Source organism: Cetorhinus maximus, chromosome 4, assembly GCF_964194155.1.
Source record: "Cetorhinus maximus chromosome 4, sCetMax3.hap1.1, whole genome shotgun sequence".
NCBI classification, from domain to species: domain Eukaryota; kingdom Metazoa; phylum Chordata; class Chondrichthyes; order Lamniformes; family Cetorhinidae; genus Cetorhinus; species Cetorhinus maximus.
The window spans coordinates 142090587-142117945 of NC_135882.1; the positions used below are offsets into that span (position 1 = coordinate 142090587).

General features: G+C 44.3%; 1 protein-coding gene across 2 annotated transcripts in view; it reads left to right on the forward strand.

Annotated features, from left to right (window-relative positions):
- Positions 1–26176, forward strand: part of LOC144679942 (1-phosphatidylinositol 4,5-bisphosphate phosphodiesterase gamma-1-like) — a 249940-nt gene extending 223764 nt beyond the window's left edge. For both annotated transcript variants that reach the window (XM_078540932.1, XM_078540933.1), the window contains exons 27-32: positions 801–949; positions 4719–4833; positions 7354–7515; positions 12606–12694; positions 22494–22678; positions 24966–26176. In XM_078540932.1, coding sequence (XP_078397058.1) covers positions 801–949; positions 4719–4833; positions 7354–7515; positions 12606–12694; positions 22494–22678; positions 24966–25026 — 761 coding nt within the window. In that variant the 3' untranslated portion in view covers positions 25027–26176. The remainder of the gene's footprint in view (positions 1–800; positions 950–4718; positions 4834–7353; positions 7516–12605; positions 12695–22493; positions 22679–24965) is intronic.
- The last annotated feature ends 1183 nt before the right edge of the window (positions 26177–27359 follow it).

Below are 27359 nucleotides of genomic sequence, written 5' to 3' on the forward strand. Positions count from 1 at the left end.
AAACGGCTTGTAATGTCATCTGATCACCTCTTACACCACCAGGAAATAAATTTAATTTACACTAGTCCCTCATATTTTATATATACATATCCAATATATGAGAAGGCCCTCTGGTGGCTCTTTGCTAAATGTGGAGCAGAGCCATATGGGTTAGAAAGGCTCAGCGAGTTGATCCAATGATTAACTAAGCCCGACAAGCCTGGTCTGTGCTGAATGAGCTCAAATGGGTTGGGTATTAGGGTGTTTTAATTGGACTTATCATGTGGCTCAGTTCATAGCACCCTCGCCTTTGAATCAGAGGGTTGTGGGTTCATGTCCCACTCCCGGAAACCAAGAACTGTGATTGTACTCGAAAGAGATGCAATCTGTGACTGTTGATAACTCGAAAGAGTTTCCCCAGCTAGAAAGGTGATTAAAGATTTGTTCCCAATTGCTATTTGGTGACCCTTTGCGAGACTATCTTTATTGTCGGTGAGAACTTGACAGGATTCAGCTGCGAAGCTCCCAACTGCGCAGTGCTGCCAATTAAGGAGTAACTTTTCTGTCATTTCTGTGGGATTTACATGGCTGAAGATAAGCGGGAAAATGTGCATGGAAATTTACTCCCTTACTCTCTTCCAGATTCACCCATGAAAATCAGTACTAACCCTTGTGAGACTCCAATATTAGGCACAGAAGATCCCAGCTAAAGGAAATAGAGGCACTGTAAATACTGGGAACTGTGTAGGAGAATCACTGACATAGTAAAAGAGGAATTAACTTTGAATCTGAAAGTGTTTTGGAATTTCTTTTCTCTGCAGACAAACCCATGCAGTTGAACCAAGCAATCTTCACCATGAATGGGAAGAGTGGGTATGTTTTGCACCCTGACATCATGAGAGACGAGAGCTTTGACCCTTTTGACAAGAACACTCTCAAGGGCGTGGAACCAATCACCGTGCAGCTTCAGGCAAGTGGCAGCCATTTTGTTTTACCACAAGAGAACTAAGCAACCTGAAAGATGCTGAAAGCATGAAAGGGAATTGTAACTCTTCGTTCTAGGTGGGAACGGAGTAGGTGAGCAGTGAAAATGGAGCAGCTCAATTTCTAGCTCAATTCCCACTGGTTTTGGTGTTTGCCAGAATCAGGTTGAAGCCTCGTGCACTTACTATGATGTCAATAGGACCCTGACATTAATTTGCCTGGGGCTTGTGTATGGAACCACCACAATGTCCTCACTAAATTGAAGCAGGTTTGCAGCTGGTATATACAAATGGAAGAGGTCCTCCAAGGTGAGTGTGAAATTTTCCTTTTGTGGGATCGGAAAATGCAGGGGCTTCTCAGAGCCCCACAAAGAAAGCCGCAACTCCCACTCCCCTCTACCAGCCTCCCCCCTACCAGCCCCACTCCTTCCCTGTCACTTACCTGCTAGTACTTGGCTGCTCAAACTCACCTTGCTAACACCTGGTGGCATTTAAATCAGTTAATACAACGCAAGCCTGTATTTTAGGCAATTAGTGTGTTTTGTTGCAACAACATACCTCAGCCCAAAGCTGAGAAGAGCTCCCCCTACAGCACCAAAGTGACATTTTTACATTGCCCAAACAACCCCATACTGTCTTCCTATGGCCAATGGCCACTGAAGTCAGGGTTATCTTTGCCCAAACTCATTGCACATAGGACCAGCAGTGAAAGGAGATATTTGTACATTTTTCATGCACTCTTTCTTGTTTATTCAAGTTTCCATAGGCACTGCAGGTGACTTCTCTCCGATACCTTCCCTTCGGCTGTTCTTCAGCCAAATGTTAGGAGATGTATGTGACTGATTTCCCAATGCCTCAACACAACAAAATGGCTGAAGTTGCTATGGGTACCTTAATGTAGTAGCAAGCCATAGTCAGTGATATCTGTCGGCTTTGCGTGATGCACCAGTTTGAATTTCCAATGCGCTGCTATACTTGCAGCGCTGCATGAGACTTCTCTTCTCTCCCTCTACCCTTCAGTTTCCTGCCCACACCTCCTGAAGGACAAGTTGGACTGGATTCTTGTCCTGGGAGTCTCTGAGAGCACGGGTTGACATGGTTGGTCACTACTCAGTGACAGGTACACACAGAGAGAGGCTCAGGGATAAGTCTGAGTTTAGCTCGTGCTCGCAACACCTCGCCGCTGCACTATTACATGCAATGCACAACAGATGTTTCACAGCAGTTAATACCAGGAATTGGAATCTGATCATAGGGAAGAAATTTTCTCCCCGTCAGGGAGGTTGGGCGGGTGCAGGCGGGCACGCAGCTGATCGCCACCCGCGATTGGCTGCGCGCCGCCATTTTACGCGGGCAGGCCAATTAAGGCCCGCCCAGCATGATGCACACCCAGAAGTGCTGAGCACTCCCTGTGCGGACGTTGGGGGGGAGTAGGCTGAGTCAGGGCCTATGCTCTTTCACGCATGCTCGCAAAAGAGCGCAGAAATCTCCCTGAGGTCACAGAGCTGCCTCAGGGAGATTGTTAAAATTTTTAAAAATCAAAGTAAAGGAAAAAAAAATTGAAAGACATGTCCCCTCATGTGACAGTGCCACAGTTGGACGGGCAGCTCAGTTAATTATTTCAAATGGAATTTAAATGGCCTTAATAGGCCTTTGACAGCTCGGCGGGCACACGGCTGACTCCGCTGCACACCCGCCAAACTGAATATGTGAATAACGCGCGCTGACGCTGGGACACACGCCCGACGTCACCACGCGTCATTCTACGTGTCAGCGAGTGGGGCCTGCCCCTGCTTGCTGACCTGAAGATTCTGCCCATAATTTTATTACTGAGGCAACAAGGTGGATTCTTGTTCTCCCCGTCTCGCTTAACGATAAAGGCTTCATTGTTTAGTTCCCTAGGCTTCAGCTATCCTCCATTTACCTCACACAGCAGGGGATCACTGTGCCTATTCTGGCTCTTTGAAAGAGTTATCCAATTAGCCCTACACCCCTGCTCTTTCCCCACAGTCCTATATATTTTTTTCCTTTTCTAGTATAGATCTTTTGAAAGTTATTATCGAATCTGCCTCCATCACCCTTTCAGGCAACGCATTCCAGATCAAATCAACTTGCTGCATGAAAGAATTCTTTTCAGCTCCCCTTTGGTTCTTTGGCTGTTCATTAAATGCAGGAAATTACTAGGTTATTCAGCCATGATCCTGTGCCAGCAGGAATCACTGAATAATGAAACTCTGATTTTGCCCCTTTTTTTATTCATTTATGGGATGTGAGCTTTGCTGGCAAGGCCAGCATTTATTGCCCATCTCTAATTGCCCTTGAGAAGGTGGCAGTGAGCTGTCTTCTTGAACTGCTGCAGTCCATGTGGTGTAGGTACACCCACGGTGCTGTCAGAGAGGGAGATCTAGGATTTTGACCCAGCAACAGTGAAGGAACAGCGATATATTTCTAAGACAGGATGATGAGTGGCTTGGAGGGGAAATTTCAGGTGGTGGCGTTCCCATCTATCTGCTGCCCTTGTCCTTCTAGATGGTAGTGGTCGTGGGTTTGGAAGGTGCTGTCGAAGGAGCCGTGGTGAATTCCTACAGTACATCTTGTAGATGGTACACACTCCTGCCACTGTGCATCGGTGGTGGAGGGAGTGAATGTTTGTGGATCAAACGGGCTGCTTTGTCCTGGAGGGTGTCAAGCTTCTTGAGTGCTGTTGGAGCTGCACTCATCCAGGAAAGTGGGGAGTATTCCATCACACTCCTGACTTGTGCCTTGTAGATGGTGGACAGGCTTTGGGGAGTCAGGAGGTGAGTTAATCGTCGCATAATTCCTAGCCTCTGACTTGCTCTTGTAGCCACAGTATTTATACGGCTAGTCCAGTTCAGTTTCTGGTCAATAGCGATCCCCAGGATGCTGATAGTGGGGTATTCAGCAATAATAATGCAATTGAACGTCAAGGGGCGATGGTTGGATTCTCTCTTTTTGGAGATGGTCATTGCGTGGCACTTGTGTGATGCGAATGTTACTTGCCACTTGTCAGCCCAAGCCTGGATGTTGTTCAGGTCTTACTACATATGGACACGGACTGCTTCAGTATCTGAGGAGTCGCAAATGGTGCTGAACATTGTGCAATCATCAGCGAATGTCCCACTCCTGACCTTATGATAGAAGGAAAGTCATTGATGAAGCAGCTGAAGATGGTTGGGCCTGGGAGACTACCCTGAGGAACTTTTTTCAACCCTGACATGCTGTAAGTTGTGGCAACACTAATGCTGTCCCAGCACGGAGTGGAATGGCTTAGTTTCCCACTGGATTACTAATTTGCCAGCTGTTGGGAATAGCTATTTTACAGGGTGATATATCAATTCAACATAGGAGGTCTTCTGGTGCAGTGGGTAGCACCGCTAACAGTGAGAAGCTCTGGGTTCAAGTCCCATCCCAGGACTTGATGGCCACAGAGGGTGTGTTTGTGGTGTAGCAAAGCAGGTTGATTGTCAACCTGTAAATCCTACAGATACACCTATGGCAGGCGGTAAGAGTGGAACAACTTCGTGGGCAGCTAGAACCGTGCGGTAGTGTCAGCATCCCCACATTAAACGTCTCCACGCGCAAGCTCTTGCCATGGGCTCTGTGGCAAGTGTCCTCATTCTTCGAGCGACAGAGAGAGAGACATAAATTCAGCGTCCTCACTCCTTTTAAATAAGAATACATGAGGAGAAGCTGTAGGTGTGAGTCCTTACTGACTTCATTCTCTTAAATTGATAGATCTTGGGAGCACGACACTTGCCCAAGAATGGGAGGAGCATTGTTTGTCCATTTGTTGAGGTGGAGGTATGTGGAGCCGAGTACGACAACAGCAAATACAAAACAGAGGTAGTGGGTAAGTGAAACTCTTCCTTTGCGACCTGGTGATCTGATTGTACGCCCCCGGCAACATTTTTTCCTTAGCTCCTGTGTTTTTCTCCCTTCTCGGTCCCTAAAGCAGCAGCCTTTTTGTGGGGAGGGGAAAGGGACCATACCAGTCGGGAATCCTTCGCATGAGGCTTGACATTGAAGATCAGCTGATAATGTTCTCAGTCCCCACGCACAGTCCGAGCCAGACACAGCATTAGAATCATTTCAACAGCTTTAATAATCTACACAGAAAGTTAAATACTGCAGATGCTGGAAATCTGAAGTAAAAACAGAAAATGCTGGAAACACTCAGCAGAAAAGGTAACATCTGCGGAGAGAGCAGGGTTAACATTTCAAGGCAATGACCTTCCATTAGATGGCTTTTTGCCAATAATCTATACGTCATTTCCTCCCTATTGATCTCTGTTGGTGAATTTGTATTCAAAGGCGGGTGCAGCATGGAATAGATACAAAGTTTATATTGCTGAGTTTAAGTACTTCCAGGTGAGGTACACTGAGCACCAGTAGGCTGGCCAGAATGAAGTCCCCTCTACACTACCCTAATTAATACTCTGGTGCAGCCTGGATTGTCTACTGAGTGAAGCTGTTTCTATTCTGCTCCCAATGATGTACGTCAGGAATTGCGAGATGAAGAAGGACCTTCTATCATCCGGGCAGTCACATGATACAGCAATAATGGAGATTTTGGCTAGTCATAACAATCAATTTCTCTCAATTAGTCTACAATAGACCCAGACATGACAAGAGGAAAACTCCAGTGGTGAAGAGGTTTGGGAATCAGAGTCCAAAGTCACCTGGTCCCCCCACAAGCATGTGACATTTACTACATGCCATGTCTTGAACGTACATCATTGGAAGCAGAATAGAAACAGCTTCACTCAGTAGACAATCCAGGCTGCACCAGAGTATTAATTAGGGTAGTGCAGAGGGGACTTCATTCTGGCCAGCCTACTGGTACTCCATGTACCTCACCTGGAAGTACTTAACTCAGCAGTATAAAATATCCTTTTCAGAAAAAAAATACTATTTAATTTTCCTTTGAATATATCCCAACATCAGAAGGGCACTTCGTACGGTGTAATGATTCAATTTTCCACATACACCACCCTGTGAATACACAAAATATGTGAGGATATACAAAAAATATAACCCGATGACACACACTGCATAAATCTCACTTAATAATAGGAAGTATAGAAACTTAGAATAAAAACTGAAAATGCTGGGAAAACTCAGCAGGTCTGGCAGCATCTGTGTAGAGAGAAACAGAGTTAACATTTCGCGTCTGCATGACTTTTTCAGAAGGAGTCATACAGACTCAGAAGAAGAGTCATATGGACTCGAAACATTAACTCTGTTTCTCTCTCCACAGATGCTTCCAGACCTGCTGAGTTTTTCCAGCATTTTCTGTTTTTATTTCAGATTTCCAGCATGCGCAGTATTTTGCTCTCATAGAAACTTAGAATGCACATTTGACTCTCCCTCATTAATAAATGAATCATTCTAAATAACCTCATATTAACGAAGGGATTATAATACTTCATTTTCTGATTTAATGCATATTTTTTCTTCTGTCAATTTTTGTCCATTCCCCAGGAGGTTGGCTGTTTTCTAGCAGACAGTTCCATGTGCATTGGCAGCTCTCTGGTCCCTCGACTGGGTTGCCATTCTTCCTCTGGGAGCTTTGACAGTGCATGCCAACAGATTCATAGACACGATCCATTCCTCAGAAGTCCAGCAGGGGTTGTTAAGTTACAATTGTGAGTTTAGAAAATCTGACTCTTCCTGATCCCAGGTATGGAGGGATTTTCTTATGAGGAGAGGTTGAGTAGGTTGGGCCTGTACTCGTGGGAGTTTAGAAGAATGAGAGGTGACCTTATTGAAACATATAAGATTCTTAGGGGGCTTGACAGGGTGGATGCTGAGAGGTTGTTTCCACTTGTGGGAGAGTCTAGGATCAGATGGCATAATCTCAGAGTAAGGGGTCGCCCATTTAAGACAGAGATGAGGAGGAATTTCTTCTCTGAGGATAGTTAATCCATGTGTGTGTGTGTGTATGTGTGTGTGTGTGTTTGTGGGGTGAGAGTAGCCATTAAAAGATAATGCTGGAAAGAGTCCTGTCAGTTTTTACATTAAACTACTTAATGGATTATTTGTTATTTACTCAGTTGGTAAATTCTGTGTCCAGTGTGGAATTGAGACATGCAGACCAGAATGGTCTCAGGTTTAGTCCCTGCTCTGTGTTATTAGCTGAGCTCAGCACTGACATCAAAACAGATGGAAAATCAGCCAAGGTTCCAGTTCCTAATCACTATCCTTGCTGGAAATGGGTCGTAAGGAATGGCTGTTTGTGGGAACTATGCAGGAAGCTCAGGTAGAGGTAGAGGAGGGAAGAAAAGTGAAGTAACAAAGGAAACACAGAGAAAAGAAATGTTATATAAAGTATTATTTCATTGCATCTGCTTATGTTTTATTTTTGTTCCAGCGGATAATGGGTTAAATCCTGTCTGGCTCTTCAAGCAATTTGTCTTTGACATCAATAATCCCGAATTTGCCTTTTTGAAGTTCATTGTGTATGATGAGGACATGTTCAGTGACCCCAACTTCCTAGCCCAGGCAACCTATCCAGTAAAAGGACTTAAAACAGGTAACTAGCAACCTAGTATGAAGAATATTATTTAATTTTTTTTAATAAGGTGAGAGTGTGAGGGATGTTAGTGCTGGGAATGCATCATTGAGCGCACCCACATCCAGTGCAACATGGATTCAACTCAGAGAAGTTGTCCTTCTCTTCTGATCCCCGTGGGGAAGGATGAGAGAATAGGCAGAATTTAACGCCCTCTCCCATGGCAAGTTTTGGGGCAATTAATTCTGTGCAGGAAGAACCATGGGTGGCTTTCCCACCCTGCTGCCAGTTGAGGCCCTTGAGTGGATAATTAATACCCACTTAAGTGCCTCTTCCCACCGCCAATGGTACTGTGTGGGGGGTGCTCACCATGAGGAAGGCATGACAAGCAAATCCTTTCATGTTTGCTTGTGGGTTCCTTGAGGGAGGAGGGGTGGTCCCTTCAAAGGTCTGATCAAGGGACGCCGCCTCAGAAAGGGGGGCCCGGTGAGAACTACATCCCCTGCCATTGCCACCAACCCTCCCTCCTCCCGCCAGCACGCACCAGTGGCCTGGGATCCAGCAATGATGTTAGGCCTTGGGTGGATGTCGTACCAGCAGCAGCCAGCGCCTTCCCAATGACGCGACTGTTCAATAGAGCTGTATGCCTCTGATTGGCCGGCAGCTCTCTGGACCTGGAGACCTTGACCCTGGGGAGGGCCTGCCACTGTCCATTTAAGTATCTGAGTGAATTTACAGGTTGAATTTTTTCTCAAGAACCATTTTGAAATGAACACGTTAAACATAAATTGTTTTAGCTCAATACAAGTGTTTTTTATTAAAAAATGACTCTTCCTTGTTAAGAGGGCTCATATCACAGCTGTACCACCCTCTCCAATACCAAATGGCATCAGCTGAGGAGCCAGTGAAATGCTCACTTACAGAGAAAGAGAATTGATGGCGGAGACCCTGGCCTGGCATCACCCACAGATTCAAGCAGTGAGCGCCAATACTCATGGAAATCAGATCAACATCTTTTTTGTTTCCACACACTGATCTGGAGATGCCATTTAATTTTCAAACTCACTACCGAATGAGGACTACGGGGAGCATCAGGAACAGGAGTGATTAGATCATTCACCCACGGCAGAGAAAGTTCCAGATTTGCACTACGCTTTGTGTGAAAATGCTTCCCAGTTTTGCTCCTGAATGACCTGCCTCTAGAATTAAGGTCATGGTCTGGATTTTCGTGGAGTTCGGACGACTCCGGAGCCATTTAAGAATGGCAGGTGGGATCCAATTCCGGGATTCCTGCCCCCATTCCCGATGCTGGCAATTTTCGCCAGCGCGAGATAAGGGTGCGGGTAGCTAGCCCACACACTACACTCCCAATCTGGCCAGTTCCATTGCATGTTTTACCCACCGGCCGCATTGGCAGCTTTTCATGCTGTATCATCTCATTTCTGCCTCATTAATTATGCAGCCACAGGAAACACACTGTCTCTCTGGCGGGCGGCCTCCCATTTGCCTGCCATGCCGCTGCCTCGCCGCTTCCTCATGCAGGGTACCATATTTAAACTGCAGCCACACAAACAGTTCTCAATGCTTGCAGCCCAACAGTGCTCCAGTGAAGACATGGCCCCAAAAGCCAAGAAGAATGCAGCCCCCCCACAATTCAGTGACGCATCCCTGGGCCGCCTTCTGGAGGCCATGGAGGCCCGCCACGATGTCCTCTAGCCCCGCTCTGGCCGTAGAAGGCCCATCAGTCTCACCACTCCGGCTTGGGAGGCAGTGGCAGAGGTGGTCAGTGACAAAGCTGCACACAAGAGTTGTAGAAAATGGATGAATGATCTCATCCGTGCCACTAGGGTAAGGCTACCATCTTATCACTCTAAACTCATACACACACAAGGCCATCGTACATTCACTGGCATTTCACTCACTGCCAGCTAAATGGACATCACCACTCACTCTCTCTCACACACCCTCACATCTCCATCTGGCCTCATCTCTTCTGCAGACTGCCTCCTCAACCCTCATCATCTTGAGGCTACTTGCACAGAGCAACATGTGCCACCACACACACCCTGGGACACCTCGCTTCCCCAGTACAGCCCTCATCCTGCAGCCTCTTCCCTTGCCTGAGGCCACTTCTCCCCCTTCCCCAAGCAAGACCTAGCCCTCTAGCCGTTAAAAAGCCACCCCCACCTTACAGCTGGTCTGGTAAGTAGAGACCTATCCATGGGCCCTCCTAAAAGTGATGTGGTGCTGTCTGCAAAGGCTTGCTATGATGATCACGAGTGCTGCCCGAAGCAAGGTCGGGAAACAAATCCCGAAGTTTCAAGCGAAGTGTAGCTCGCCAGGTGCACATTGCTTATGTACAGTTGTGAAGGCTGACGTGCCCGAATGATCCAGCATGGGGGGATGATTCTGGCGAGCAGGGCTTATAATGAGATACTAAAGTATTGAAATTAGGTTCCTGATGTGCAGTGGTGGGAAATGCAGTCTGCCATTGATGGGTGGAGCAGACAATCGCAAACTGGTTTCAAGATGGCGTGAAACCAATTTTTGGCCTTCTCACCATATTGTCCACCACAACCACCCACTGCCCCCCCCCCCCCCCCACCCCCCTCCAACCACCCCCCCAACAACAACCACCCCCCTTCCACCACGATGCCTGATGCCAATGGGGCTGGAAAATTCCAGCCAGAGGCTTGAAACGTTTCAAACTCTTAACCCTGTCCACGTAAAAGAACAACTTATTATAACCACTTAGAGATGTCAGTCAAGCAAAGTCAGCAATTAATTTCATTTGTCAAAACAGATTCCCTGCTGAGCTAATACTTTTATTGTTCTGGGCTCTCAGCCAAGTATGTATAATGAGGGAAGGTGCAAACCCGGGTCTCTCGGCAGGCATCAGGAGTTGGCATATAAGTGGTTATAATAAGTTGTTCATCCAGGTCCTCAGCACTCGCCTGCCTCCCATGACTGCCTAGGACCTGCTTCCAGGATCAGTGGCCCAATGTTATCCTGCACCGACCATTCCCATGATAATTGTGTATGACAGCGATTTCAACTGAGGTGGGTCTACCACATCGGGAAATTTCCTGACTCTAGCTACCCGCCACTGGTGCAAAATCGAGCCCTGTGTCTCCTTGCTCTTGATTCCCCCAGAGGAAATAATTTCTATATATTCTACACTTTCAAATCTTTTTAATATGTAAACATTTCAATCACATTGCTCCACAATCCTCTATGTTCAAGAAAAGATAAGCCAAAATATTGCAACCTGCCTTCATAAACCCTGCTATAATTCTTAATTCTACTGAATCTATGCTGTACCCCCTTCAACAACACTACATCCAACCTGAGGTGCAGTGCTTAACATTGATTCCAATCCGAAAGGGGTCAGATTAAGGGTCTATACAACTGAAGGCTCCATCCCTCCCCCTGGACATTGCCTACATTCATCTCCATAACATTACCTGTTTCCTACCGCTGCCTCATCTCACCTACTGCAGAGACCCTCATCCTTGTTGCTACATCTGCATTATTTGAACAGTCCCCTGGCCGCTGTCCCAATTTCCACCCTCTATGAACTTGAGCTCACCCAAAATCCTGCTGCACATATCCTAAATTACAAGTCCCCTTCACACATCACTCCTGTGCTTTCTGACCTACATTGGCTGTCAGCCCAACAATGCCTTGATTTTAAAATTCTCATCCTTGTTTTAAAATCCCCCATGGCCAAAGCCCTGCCTATCTCTGTCACCTCCTCCAAGATTACAACCTTCCGAGATCTCTCTGCACCTCCAAATCTTGCCTCTTGTACATCAACAATTTAAATTGCTCTAACATTGGCGGCTGTGCCTTCAGCTGCCTAGCCCCTAAGCTCTGGAATTCCCTTGTTAAACCTCTTTGCCTCTCTACTTTCTCTTTTCCTTTAAGACACTCCTTAAAACCTACACCTTTTAACAAGATTTTGCATCGCCTGTTCTAATGTCCCCTTATCTGGTTCAGTGTCTAATTTTGTTTGATAATGCTCCTGGAGAGAGATTTGAAATATTTTAGGTGCTATATAAATGCAAATTGGTGTTGTTGAAGCATTACTTCCCTTTGAGATAAAGATCAAAATTCTAATAGCTTTTTTGATTTCCCTTTGTTCCTGCGCACTAGCTTTTAATTATTTGTGAACTCGGACTTCCAAGTTTCTTTGCACCTCCAGCATTCCTAGTTTCTCACAATTTATGTACCCTGTCACAAATTATATACATCAGATCTCAACAACATGTGGTGGTGGGTGGATCTCCATATTGAAAGGACATCTCACACAGATCATCTGCTTAAAATACAGTTAAAATTTATTCATAAAATTTCTTTGATAGCATCATAGCTTCTTACCATTAAATCCCAATACCACCACGGTTCATCCATCAATGATGGACTTTTTCCCTTAAAAAGCATGCCTGTGCTATCATAGGGGAGAGACTTATTTTGCAAGATTTGGCAAGGACAACTATCCCACTACTGGCACGGTGCACCTCACCACAGGCAAGTGCGGTCCCTAAATTTTCTGATCTTATTCAATCATGGCTGTATATTCATTTCTGGATACTGTCAAGATAAGGCTTGACTTTTAAAACAGACAATTATAACAGTGATCTGATAACACTCATATACATACATGTTCTTATATTATCATGAATGTTTACCCATGGAAATTGAGACCTTCACAGACATTGCTCATACCTATTAGACTCCAACCCAAAGAGTTCAGTTATCTCATCCTTTAAGCTTAAATGATATTGCCATGCTGAATATTATAATTGAGTTGAAGCTTAACTTTTATGGACTACCTTGCATCCCTTTAGACTTAAACTGTTATATAATGTTATGGCTCCATATGCCAACATTGTTGGGTAGATGCCAGGCTGCCTTCGCAAATTGTAAGTGACTACATGTGCATGAGTGTGTGCGTGTACACATGCATGCATGTGCATGTGTTGATACTGGGTGTGCTCACTGAAATTGCATTGTACATTTCTGAGCTGGTGTGGACTGGTCGCTATCTGCTGATGCCTCTACTTGTCAGTGATGCCCCGATGAATGTCAAGATGTTGTTCTATTTACAGGTTACAGATCCGTGCCTTTGAAAAACAGTTACAGTGAGGAGCTAGAGCTGGCCTCTCTACTTGTTCACATTGAAATAGTCAATGCCAAGGTAAAACTTTGTTTTGAACCACAGTGGATACGTTATCTTTATATCAAGTGCGTCATGACAGTACTGCTCAGTAAAAAAAAATTCTCTGCAAAGAACATCTAATCATAATTATTCACAAATTGGCATTTATCCATAGGGCCATTCAAGCATTAGTATTTATGAAGAGAATCATTCATGGATATGAGCTTCCATAGTCTATCAAAAATAAATGTTCACCCATTGAGTACATTGACAGATATGTTGCCCTCAGTGCATAAAGTGTTATGCACCAAATGAATCAGAAATTATTTAAATTATTTCGACTGAGCTCACGTCGCATTATTATGTCATTAAACAGTCATTCCAGATGACTCCTCACCCATCACAAATTTGCCCAAAGAGTCCATTACTATTATTCGTCATTTATATAAATGACTATGTGGGGGGTAGGATGAGTAAGTTTGCGGATGACACAAAGATTGGCTGGGTGGTTAACAGTGAGGTTGAGTGTCTTGGGCTGCAGGAAGATACAGACGGGATGGTCAAATGGGCAGACAAGTGGCAGATGGAACTTAACCCTGAAAAGTGTGAGGTGATACACTTTGGAAGAAGTAATTTGACAAGGAAGTATTCAATGAACGGCATGACACTAGGAAGTTCTGAGGAACAAAGGGACCTTGACGTGTGTGTCCATAGATCCTGAAGGCGGAGGGGCACGATTAGTGGGGTGGTGAAAAAGGCATATGGGACACTTGCTTTTATCAATTGAGGCATAGATTACAAAAGTAGGGAGATCATGTTGGAGTTGTATAGAACCTTGGTGAGGCCACAGCTGGAGTACTGTGTGCAGTTCTGGTCGCCACATTATATGAAGGATGTGATTGCACTGGAGGGGGTGCAGAGGAGATTCACCAGGATGTTGTCTGGGATGAAACATTTAAGTTATGAAGAGAGATTGGATAGACTTGGGTTGTTTTCGTTGGAGCAGAGAAGACTGAGGGGCAACCTGATCGAGGTGTACAAGATTATGAGGGGCATGGACAGGGTGGATAGGGAGCAGCTGTTCCCCTTTGTTGAAGGGTCAGTCACGAGGGGACATAAGTTCAAGGTAGGGGCAGGAGGTTTAGGGGGGATGTGAGGAAAAACTTTTTTACCCAGAGGGTGGTGACAGTCTGGAATGCACTGCTTGGGAGGGTGGTAGAGGCGGGTTGCCTCACATCCTTTAAAAAGTACCTGGATGAGCACTTGGCACGTCATAACATTCAAGGTTATGGGCCAAGTGCTGGTAAATGGGATTAGGTAGTTCGGTCAGGTGTATCTCACATGTCAGTGCAGACTCGATGGGCCGAAGGGCCTCTTCTGCACTGTGTGATTCTGTGATTCTGTAATCATAATAAGTAATTACCCATAAGGTTCATTGCTAAAAGTCAAGAGCCCGGATTTTGTGGTCAGCAATGAAGTAACAGCACTCGCTGCTGACCTCAAAGAAAGCTGCCCACTAAGATCCAGCTAAGATCTTTATTATGTGGATTTCACCTTTGCCCATGTTAATTTCATTCCTGCATCAGATCTAGCAGCAGTGATGTCATCAAGCAGGATAAACAGCCAAGCACGTTGAAGAATTCTCACAGACAGCATACTAGGAGTAAATTATTCTTCACTTTTTAATCATTTTATGAAGAGCAAAATAAATATTTGGACATACATGGGATCAAGGTAGAAGCTGAAAAGTCATAAACAAACCTCTTATTAATTTTTAAAATCCTTTTTATATAATAATGGAGTAACTTGATACTCCTCAAAAATAAAATTAACTTTTCAGGGCCAGAGAAGTTATTCAAAAGTAATTACGACTTAGTAAGCTGCTAAAAACACCTACATCTCATTCAGTGGGGTGTAACTTTTTTAAGGGTTCTTGCAGTGAGTCAAACAGCGTAAAATGTAGAAATTCCCATCAAATTAAGTGATTTTTAAGATTTTCATCTGCAAAGAAGTCAATTGATGTTGAGGAGCAGACTAGCACTAGTATTAAGTTCCAGATTTCCACAATTAACTGTGCATGTTCAGGCATCAGAGATGCTGTTTGGTTCACAGAGTAATGAGGCTGAATTGGCTGTCCATCTCCACAACTGCAAAATCTGGGCCATTGATTTTTAGCCTTAAGAGTCCATCACTGTATATTTTAGTATTCAAAAGTAACAGTGATGAACCCTTACTTACAAAGTCCACCACTAGTAGTGATACGTCTTTGACCGTGATCTCTTTCATTGATTGCCCAGGGAGCGGTAATAGTGATAGGATATCACGTATAGCATTGACCACTTATAGATTCCACCTACAGAGTGTGTCTCAGAATTTTTAGCTACTTCATTAGAGAAAATTTAGTTTCTTTAAAATATGTGAAAACTGTGGTTCATTTTTAAAGGGTAGATGATTGCTTTTTCTGATTCAACCATCAACAGTGATTTTCAGGGAGGCATTCTGACCATGTAGCGTGGAGATAATAATTCATCATTGTAACATTTCACCTCTTCATCACCAGGGGGTTTCCATTTCTTTCCCTTGCCCTGCCTTATGGGTAGGACGACATCATCTGTAGTTGTTCTGTATAGAACTTTTTATGCAAACCTTGACCAGTAACTATTTGGGAGTCAAAACTCTATGGAAATCCTTTAATTTCGATGCATTCTGTAATCTTCAAAATTATTATTTTTCTATTAGATTACATCAGGTGCTCATTATTTCAAAACTGCAGTGATAAATTAAGATTCGAGCTTTCCCATCATTGCCACCAATCATTTACTCGCTAAGATGCTGCCAAAGTGGGAGCCACTCCCTTTAAAGCATGATTACTGCATGTGACACCTGCCAGGTTTCCATCCATTTCCCCATCCTTTGTACGAGGGACAAAATGAAAAATAGGATGTAACCATGCTCTAGATATTTTAAGGTATATTATCTTCTATTTTTCCGATGTACTGACTGGAGCTAAAGATGCCCAAGTCCCCTCACCTTTCCTGTCCTTTTCTAGTCATAGTCCAGTTTAAAGATTGGGTGATGACCTGTTTTCAGACCTATATTCAATGCTGGAAAATCATTTGAATGCTGGACTCAGGGAAGGATGGCATCGGATTTCAAATCCTGGCAGGGTTGCACTCAGCTTCTCATCCTTCTCAGGTGAATAGAATGGGTGATCTTACCCAGGAATTGGTAAGAAAGCAGGAAACTGTCTACAAAGCAAGCGGCCTCGTCACATCGTCAATCATCAGACGTTCCTGGCTGATCAGCCTGGAAAAGGACATCTCCTCTCCTGTACTTAACATTTTTCCAATGGTAGAGCTGTGGAACATCCTGAAGGCAGTCTTTCCTATTTGGTGACCAGGCACTCGAAGATGTGACAGGCTTGCCACCCACAAGAAAGGTGACCTCTGCCTCTTCCTCTTCCGTCTTCCTCTGCACAAAATCACCTGGCCCCCAATCTGTATCTCCACCTTGATGACCATAGAACCATAGAAAAGTTACGGTGCAGAAAGAGGCCATTCAGCCCATCGTATCTGCACTGGCCAAAATGAGAAAAAAGAAACTAACCACTCATTTTAATCCCACTTACCAGCACCTGGTAACCTGCAGGCTACAGCACTTCAGATGCAGATCCCAGTACCTTTTAAATGAGTTGAGCGTTTCAGTCTCAACCACCAATTGAGGTAGTGAATTCCAGACACCCACCACCCTCTGTGTGAAAAATTTTCTCATCATGTCCCCTCCAATCCTTCTACCAATCACCTTAAATGTATGTTCCCAGTAATTGATCCCTCAGCTAAGGGAAACAAGTCTTTCTGACTACTCTATCTCGGCCCCTCATAATTTTGTACACCTCAATAAAGTAACCCATTAGCCTCCTCTGTTCTAAGGAAAACAACCCTAGCCTATCCAATCTCTCCTCATATCTGCAATTTTCAAGTCCTGGCAACATTCCTGTATATCTCCTCTGCAGTCTCTCCAGAGCAATCATGTCTTTCCTGTCATGTGGTGACCGGAACTGTACACAAAGTTCCAGCTGTGGCCTAACCAGCATTTTATACAGTTCCATCATTACATCCCTGCTTTTGTTTTCAATACCTCGTCGAATAAAGGAAAGCATTCCTTTACCACCTTGTCCACCTGCCCTGCCACCTCATTTCTGGACTATGATAGAGCAGGAGTACAGGGAAAGGGGAATCTCAGGTGTTAATCCTTGTAGCATGACATCTTGAAAAAGGAATGTGTCTGAGCTACCAAAGAGTCTTCCTTTCCTTACACCAACCATTTTTCTCCCCATCTCCAGCTATGTGATTGGAAGAAGGGGCAAAAGTGAATTAGCTGCTGTGCCCATAAGCCAGTCTTGCCCCTTCTAAAATGGATGCCATGAGGCATGGCACCCTTCTTATAGACTGCTTTCTTCAACTCCTGCTCATGCAGAGGAAACAGTTAAAGGAAACTCCAAGAAAATTTTGCAAAATGTTTCGCCATAACTGTGCGCAGAAAACGGAAAGTTTGAAAACAGAACGTTGACCTATTTTCCATCCCACACATACAATGTCGCAATGTAGTCTCATTCTACAACTAGATGCAGAGGGGTAGGATTGTTATGTAATTGCCACTGGCCACACATAGAATGCTTAAGCTCAACCCTGGTGTCAAGGAATAGTAGAGAACTGAGTAGCACTTTCCCAGTAGGGCAGGGATAGAAGCATTGGAAGCTTTGATGCAACAAGTAGCAGCAGATAATAATGTCATAAGTAATTAAAGGGATATATTACTATGTTTAAATAGTCTACATACAGAGAGAGGACAACAGCACACATAGAGGCAGAACCGGAAACCGCATGCACACTCATGCATACACAAAAACCACCACTTTCAGGTAGAGAGAGTGACACACAGAAGTTGTAACACATGTAGATGATGTGATGAATCACTTCACAATTTATGCCTCTGTAATCATATGACTAAAGATTTGCCAAACACTTCTAGACATACAGGGTGTATATATATACTGATCAACTGAGGCAACCTATTCAATTCACGCCTTTTAAAAAATATTCTGCTTTTCTATTATTACAACCAAAGTGTAACTTTACACTTCACACTTCCCCACATTATACTCCATATAGCATTATGTTGCTCATTTACTTAAACTGTCTATATCTCTTTGCAGCCTCTTTGTGTCATCCTCACAGCGTGTGTTTCCACCTAGCTTTGTATTGTCTGCAAACTTAGATACATTACTCTCTGTCTGTTCATCGAAGTAATTGACATTCAATGGCATTGAATCCCCCACAATCAACATTCTGGAGGTTATCATTGACTCCAGACCCACAGCAATGTGGTTGACTCTTAAATGCCCTCTGAAATGGACCAGCAAGCCATTCAGTTGAGGCTACAAAGCCTCAAAAAAGGAATGAAACCGGATGGACCACCTGGCATCGACTTAGGCACCAGAAACGACAACGGCAAACTCAGCCCTGTCGATCCTTACTTACATCTGAGGGCTAGTTCCAAAATTGGGAGAGCTGTCTCATAGACTAGTCAAGCAACAGCCTGACATAGTCATACTCACGGAATCATAACTTACAGTAAATGTCCCAGACACCATTATCACCATCCCTGGGTATGTCCTGTCCCACCGGCAGGACAGACCCAGCAGAGGTGCCAGCACAGTAGTATACAGTCGGGAGGGAGTTGCCCTGGGAGTCTTCAACGTCGACTCCAGACCCCATGAAGTCTTATGGCATCAGGTCAAAAATGGGCAAGGAAACCTCCTGCTGATTACTACGTACCGCCCTCCCTCAGCTGATGAATGGGTGGCAAGTGCACAGAATGTACTTTGGGTGGGGGACTTCAATATCCATTAGCAAGAGTGGCTCATTAGCATCACTACTGGCCAAGCTGACCGACATAGCTGCTAGACTGGGTCTGCGGCAGGTGGTGAGGGAACCAACAAGAGGGAAAAATATACTTGACCTCATCCTCACCAACCTGCCTGCTGCAGATGCATCTGTCCATGACAGTATCGGTAGAAGTGACCACCACACAGTAGTTGTGGAGATGAAGCCCCGCCTTCACATTAAGGATACCCTCCATCGTGTTTTGTGGCACAACCACCATGCTAAATGGGATAGATTTCGGACAGATCTAGCAACTCGAGATTGGGCATCCATGAGGTGCTGTGGGCCATCAGCAGCAGCAGAATTGTACTTGAACAAAATCTGTAACCTCATGGCCCGCATATCCCCAACTCTACCATTACCATCAAGCCAGGGGATCAACCCTGGTTCAATGAAGAATGCAGGAGGGCATGCCAGGAGCAGCACCAGGCATGCCTAAAACTGAGGTGCCAACCTGGTTGAGCTATAACACAGGACTACTTATGTGCCAACAGCATAAGCAGAAAAAAACAGACAGAGCTAAGCAATCCCATAACCAACGGATTAGATCTAAGATCTACGACCCTGCCATATCCAGTCGTGAATGCTCGTGGAGAATTAAACAACTCACTGGAGGAGGAGGCTCTACAAATATTCTCATTCTCATCAATGATGGGGAGCCCAGCACATCAGTGCAAAAGATAAGGCTGAGTCATTTGCTGCAATCTTCAGCCAGGAGTGCTGAGTGGATGATCCATCTCGGCCGTCTCCAGAGGTCCCTAGCATCACAGATTGAGTTTTCAGCCAATTCGATTCACTCCGCATGATATCAAGAAATAGCTGAAGGCACTGGATACTGCAAAGGCTATGGGCCCTGACAATATTCCAGCAATAGTGCTGAAGACTTGTGCTCCAGAACTTTCCACGCCCCTAGCCAAGTTGTTCCAGTATAGCTACAACTGGTATTTACCCGGCTATGCAGAAAGTTGCCCAGTTATGTCCTGGGGACAAAAAGCAGGACAAATCCAACCTGGCCAATTATCACCCCATGAGTTTACTCTCAATCATCAGTAAAGTAATGGAAGGGGTCATCAACAGTGCTATCAAGCGGCACTTGCTTAGCAATAGCCTGCTCACTGATGCCCAGTTTGGGTTCCGCCAGGGCCACTCAGCTCCTGACCTCATTACAGCCTTGGTTGAAACATGGACAAAAGAGCTGAGCTCCCGAGTGAGGTGAGAGGGACTGTCCATGACATCAAGGCCACATTTGACCGAGTGAGGCATTAAGGAGCCCTAGCAAAACTGGAGTCAATGGGAATCGGGGGGAAACTCTCCGCTGGTTGGAGTCATATCTAGCACAAAGGAAGATGGTTGCGTTTGTTGGAGGTCAGTCATCTCAGCTCCAGGGCATCACTACAGGAGTTCCTCAAGGTAGTGTCCTCGGCCCAACCATCTTCAGCTGCTTCATCAATGACCTTCCTTCCATCATAAGGTCAGAAGTGGGGATGTTCACTGATGAGTATTCATGACTCCCCAGATAGTGAAGCAGTCCATGTCCAAATGCAGCAAGACCTGGACAATATCTAGGCTTGGGTTGACAAGTGACAGGTAACATTCGCCCACACAAGTACCATCTCCAACAAGAGAGAATCTAACCATCGCCCATTGACATTCAATGGCATTACCATCACTGAATCCCCCACTATCAACATCCATTGACCAGAAACTGAACTGGACTAGCCATATAAATAGTGTGGCTACAAGAGCAGGTCAGAGGCTAGGAATCCTGCAGCAAGTAACTTATCTCCAGATTCCCCAAAGCCTGTGCACCATCCACAAGGCACAAGTCAGGAGTATGATTGAATACTCCCCACTTGCCTGGATGAGTGCAGCTCCCACAACACTTGAGAAGCTTGACACATTCCAAGACAAAGCAACCTGCTTGACTGCATCTCATCCACAAACATTCATCCCATCCACAACCAACACGCAGTAGCAGCAGTGTGTACCATCTACAAGATGTACTGCAGGAACTCACCAAGGCTCCTTAGACAGCACCTCCCAAACCCACGACCACTACCATCTAGAAGGACAAGGGCAACAACTAGATGACACCACCTGGAAGTTCCCCTCCAAGTCACTCACCATCCTGACTTCGTAATATATCGCCGTTCCTTCACTGTCACTGGATCAAAATCCTGGAACTCCCTTTCTAACAGCACTGTGGATGTACCAACACCACATGGACTGCAGCGGTTCAAGAAGGCAGCTCATCACCACCTTCTCAAGCGCAACTAGGGATGGGCAATAACTGCTGGCCCAGCCAGTGAAGCCCACATCCCGTGAATGAATAAAAAAAAGTAAATCTTTTTTTATTATGGAGTATTTGATCATCTGAGTTTCTGCTTCTGTCTATAATAAGCAATCTAGCTCCTGTTTGAAACAGTTAATTTTCTCTAGCTCGCCTGCTTTTTTTGTGTGGCAGGAATTGGTAGGGTTTTTTCATGGAATCTTACAACATAGAGGGAAGCCATTCACTGCATCAAGTCTGTGCCAGTACTTTGTTAGAGAGTCCCATTCCCTCACTCTTTCCTCATAGCCCTACAATATTTTCCTTGTCAAATTTATATCCAATTATCTTTTGAAACTATCTTGCAATCTCCCATCTTATTAATATTAAACATGACTGCGACACAGTGTACATCAGATAGCCAGTTATGGGCATTTATGATTGACCATGAATTTACACCAATCCTTTAGTGAAATTTCTGGGTCAGGATTTTCCGTTCGTCGGGTGAGCTTGGCGGGGGCGAGAGGGAGCGGCCCGCCCAGCGCAAAACATGCGCTGCAGCGCTCAGTGCTGCCTGTGTCGAGGGGGCGAGGAGGGCGAGCATGGACATTCCCGCATGTGCGCGGGTGCAGGTCGGAAAAGCTCCTTGACGCACACAGCTGCCTCAGGCAGATGAAGATTTTTGAAATCAAAAAAGAAAGATTTTAAAAATGTTAAAAACATGTCCCTGCTCAGGTGACAGAGTCACATGAGGGGACATGTTATGAATGAATGAAATTTAAACATTTTTATTTCATTTTTATTTGCTGTTGAAAACTTCATCCAGTCTGTAGATGAGGTTTCCTAGGCCAGAATATGGCGCTCGTTGGGCAGGCGCACACCTGGCCCGAATGAGCATAAAATGACGCACAATGACGTCGGGTGAGTGTCCAGATGTCATCACACACTCGCGCAATATTTCAGTTGGTCAGCACGCGCAGGAGTTGGCAGAGCGCCCGCCGACAATTAACTGGCCTATTAAGACCATTAAAGTCATAATTAAGTTCAATTTTTTGCTGCCCACCCAAACTTAAGTTTGGCGGGCAGGTGGAGAGGCCAAGCGGCCTTTGGATTTTTTAGGGCTCACCCAACTCCATCGCGCGTCATTTCACGCTCGTTCGGGTCGGGCGCGCGCCCGCCTGATGAACGCAATATTCTGGCCCTGTAGTTTCCCTGGAACTACTTAGGAAAATTGGTCACTGCAGCCTAGGTGGGAACACAAGCTGTGAGGGTGGCACAAAGAGGCTGCAAAGAGATATACACCATTTAAGTGAGCAACACAATGGCATCTGGAGCATAATATGGGGAAATGTGAGGTTATTCACTTTGGTTGTAATAATAGAAATGCAGAGTATTTTTTAAAAGGTGCGAATTGAATAGGCTGCCTCAGTTGATCAGTGTATATATACACCCTGTATGGCGTAAAAGTATTTGGCAAATCTTTAGTCGTATGATAATGAAGGGCACTTACCTTAAAACCGACTAGAGTTCCCTTAAATGGCATTTATTTGGACCAAGTGTGTGAGGCCTTGACATGCTGGGTGAAGTGGAATGCAGTAATACCGTATACTCTATCTTCAAACAGGAGGAAGACGATGAGAACCTCTACTCGTCCATCCAGCAACTACGCGACCGAACAAATGAGCTGTCTAGTCAGGTGTCGAGTTTTGAACGGAACAATGGCTGTGACTCCCGGTACCAGCAACAGCTGGATGAGCTACGGGTTGCGCAGGATCAACTGATGGAGCTAACCGAAACTCGAAACAAAAGGTAAATGGGAAATCGGAGTTTGTTCGGAATGTCAGGAAAATTGTATATATGTATGTTCAGGCACAGTTTGATAAAGTTCTAGCTGAGCTACACGTACAATAATTAGGGAGGTGTCAGCTGTGGCTCAGTTCATAGCACCCTCGCCTTTGAGTCAGAAGGTTGTGGGTTCATGTCCCACTCCCGGAAAAAAAAAGTCAAGAACTGTGAATGTACTCGAAAGAGTTATAATAATTAGGGCACCAGGAATGAGCTTCATCCGTCAGTGGGGACAGTGGGATTACTTTTGGATTGTCCTAGCAAAGAACCAGTAACAACACAATCAACCAAATGGTCTCCTTCTATGATTAAATATTTCTTGTTCATCCCTTGGTTATGTTGCCCCAGCATAGTATAATTTCAAGCAGTGGACTAGGTGCTGGCTTTTTACTTTTGGGATCTAGATTCAAATCTAGCACCAGACAGATGGGATGAAAGTCTTTTCCCACAGAGTTCCTTATGAAATGAGTTGTAACAGGTTCAGTGCAGTTCCAATTGAACATGGATTGATCGCACTAATTCAACATTAATGGTTCGTGAACGGATTGAAAATTGCTGTGAAGATAATAGTTTGATAATGATGCACACTGCTATTAATGCACAAATCAGCTAGCAAGTTTAGGGAACTGATGGTGCCGGCGTGAGTTGCGATTTTCCAAAACTTTCTGGTCGATTTATACGATATGTCAACATTTGCTTCACACAAGGGGCATCTCAATCTCAGATTTCCCATTATTTTTAAATACCTCTTGGACTTGCACTTTAGCTACACATTAAACCAGTTAGGACTGGAATGTAATGATGTGCGTACCTTTTCATGATACAGAATACAATGCTAATCAATCTCTCTGAACCAGGAAAGGAAACAATTTAAGCTGTTCAATCATACTGCTGCATAATAAGTTGTTGGAGATGATGAATTTTTTTCTTACTTTCTTCTGTCTCTTTTTTCCGTCTTTCATCATCCAACCTTTCTTTCTCTCCCTTTATTTATCCTTCTATACCTGATATGACACTAATCCATCTACCTCCTCTATCATTCCTCTGCTTCTTTCTCAATCCTTAAATCTCACGGATGAAGGAGATACACGTTTGGTCCTGCCATTCACAAAGGTCTCAGGTGCCTCATTGCTCTCCTCTTACCCGCTCACAGTTCCAGCAAGTTATGGTGCAAAACAATTCAGGCTGAAGGGTGAAAGGAAAAAAGATAACAGTATATGCCCTGAGATGCCCCACTCCAGCAAGATCTGATCCAACATACTGCAGGCAAGGAAACCTGCTTATCCAGTCTGGCACATATCTGACTCCCCTCCCACACCAACGTGGTTGTACTTAAACTGGCTTCTCAAGTATCTGAGCAAGCCACTCAGTTGTGCCAAGTCCTACAGCGGTTCAAGGAGAAGGCCCACCACTAATTTTTCACGGCAGCTGGGGTTGAGCAATACAATCACCAGCAACGCTCACAGCTCAAGGTGGATAATAGATTTTTAAAAGTTGGCCATCCCACTCAGAGAAGGCACAAGAATACTGATGTACAAAACTGAAATAAATGTCACAATTGTATAATAGGCTTCTGAGTTTGGATTGAAATATTGTTGGAGCAGAGATAGAGATTTTTTCTTTGTAAATAAAGAAAGACTTGCATTTATATTGTTTTTTTTAACAACTTCTGGTTGCCCTAAAGTGCCTTAAACACAATGAGGACTTTTGAAGTGTTGCTGTGTAATGTTGGAAATGGAGTAATCAATTTGCACACAACTCACAAACAACAATGTGATATATTACCAGATCTGTTTTGGTTGTGGGATAAACGTTGGCCAGGTCATTGGGAAAACTCTTCCGCTCTTCTTCAAATATTGCCATAGATTCTTTTATATCTGACTGCAAAGGCTATTGAAGCCTCAATTTAACACATTGCTCAAAAGAAGGCACCTCTGACAGTGCAGCACTCCCTCAGTACTGCATTGGAGTGTCATCCTAGATTTTGTGCTCAAGCTTCTTGAGTGGAGCCTGAACCCAGGACCTGCTAACTCCAAAGTGAGATTGCTGCTGCTGAACCATGATTGCCATATTTCTGTGCTTCATCTGATCCAGGAATGCCTGATGCTAACATTGGGCGTGTGAAATGAAAACTGTTCCATTGCTAGCACTAACGTGCCTCATTTAAATGAGCACAAAAAATAAAGTATATCTGCCTTTTTTGGGGACTGATAAACTCATTCATTTCTTTCTCTCATTTTTTTCCTTGCAGACTCATAGAAAAGAAAAAGAGAGACAGACTACGGCAACAAATGGTGAACAAGAGAAACTAAAAATTCATGTGACTCTGGCAGCACCGAGGCTGCAGATCGTTGAGGTGTCAATCGGTTTCTATGGAAACCCTCTGCAAATTCGGCCTACAATCAGGCAGTCCTGGAAAATTTCTGTATCAAGTCCATTTAGCACATGGTGTAAGCTGGCCTAAGCTTTTTGGAGCTGATTTCAGAGAATAATGATACAGCTCTGGTGCCTTTTCAAAGTTTTCTTTTGTTTCCCTTTAACCATGTAACATCCACAGATGACCGATTATTTTTTTAAAAATGTCGATATAAAGAAGGGGAACAAACACATTTACATCAGATCTGAAACTTAGCACCACATGATTCTCAGCTGGTTAGGTCTCATGCAAATATGGTGAAGTTCATTCAGCATATCCAGTTCTATGGCGATTTCTCCACTTCCTTTGCTGGTTCTTGCCCACACTATCTATATGCTAGAAGTCATACTTATCAGGCACTCTTCCTATGTGTCACGCTTATTCCCTGTAACACTTTCCTCCTCATACTTTGCAGATGACACCACTATAATAAAATGCCAATGGAGACATGGCCGTACATTCAACAAAAAGTAATGAAGGTGATTTAATGTCCCAAAAAACTATGCATATATGGCCATGGTGAGGACATTGATGGTTGGTTATTGTTTTACTCATGGGGATGTTTTGTTCTAACTGAGAGCCTCAAGCTCTGGAATGAAAAGGGAACAACCTGTTTGGAAAAAGCATTGACTGCTATTTCAAAATAAAACTTCAATCTTTTTGCTTGCTAAGTAGTTCTCCAATGAGAGCACGGTTCTTTGTTTTTGTTCCTATTAACAGGTTTTCCCACCCCTTCCAGCTATCCACTATTCAGGCCACGTCAAGGTTGGGGGTTGGGAGGCAGGCTCCTTCGCTGCCACCGACTGATTCTGTCAAACAGACTGCTGGGAGGCCAGTGAGAACGGATTTTTTTTTTTAAATAAAATTTTTATTTTTCCAAGTTTCAATTGTACAAAGTTAAAAGGGTCCATAATGCCCGACGTACAGGTAGAACCGAGCACGAGCATTAATAAATAAGAAGATGTAAAGGAAAATATGTAGCCCAGCATTTAAGTTGACATTAAATACATGAGTATGAGCAGATTCAATAAACTGTGTTAATACTTTATTGCAGTTGTGTTCATTTCTTTTTGTCCAGGATAGCAGCATTTCATCTCGAGCATGGAAGTATGTCATGCGATCTAGTTTAGTTTCACTTTTGCTTTTAAGCAGAGCACACACATGGGCAGCTCTGCTGCTGGTCTCTTTAATCTTTATACCTATGTATATCTGTTCTCATGTGCCTAGCCTTAATAAATGAACCCACAACATGTTTACCCAATCCCTTATGAGTAATTGGTGCCTTTATATCATTATGTTGTATCATTAGAAGGAACCACTGCTGCACACCATGTGTTTTTATAAACGACATAGTACTCAGCCGAGCAGCAAGATCCAGTAAAGACACAACATGGGGAACAGTCTTAGATCATGCTACATGGCATGAGATGTCCCTCAACATTCTGGTCAGACCACAACAAAGTTGAAGTGCCGGAGAGTGTTGAAAGCGCAATGTGCTGACTGTGCAAAAAAGCTTTGAAGACATAGTGCTCAAGTAAAGAGCTGGTAAGCAGCTGGATCCCTCATGGGGTGAGATTGCAGATCATAGCCTTTCAGTGCAGTGATTGGGACAGCATGTCGAGAGGACCAGCCTCGGGTTAGCTCAGTCAGGAAAGGCGAGTGACCAGGGTGTGGGCCGGATCGATAGTGAATAAGGGATAATCAAATAAACACAAATACAAAAAAAGTCATAAAAATCGGGTTGCGATTATAATGGACAGAGCTTTGGAAAAGCGGTTACAGTGACACTCATCCCAGGGACTAAAGGAGAAGTAAGGTCAAAGGGCTATCATAAAAATTTCCACAAAATTCCCCAGTTTGAATTAGGATGCAGCTGACCCACTATCCAAATTCAAAATGTTCAAACAGCATACAGAGCTATGGTTTCTTGATTCAGGTGTGTCTGAGCCAGACAAAAAAGCCATAAAAATTCACCTAGCAATTGGGAATGAAAGTCTACACAGGCTGAACATGTCAGGATTAACAGCAGAAGAGCTAAAGGTCCCCAAAAGATAAGGATTACATTGGAAGACCGGTTCAGAATCAGGTTAAACTTCTGTATTCATCGACTAAAGTTCAAGTCATTTCGACAACAGCCTACAGAATCCATAGACCACTTCGTCAGTAGATGCAGAGAAAAGGGTACATACTGTGATTTTTCAAGCACAGAGCTAGCAGACAGAATTGTTG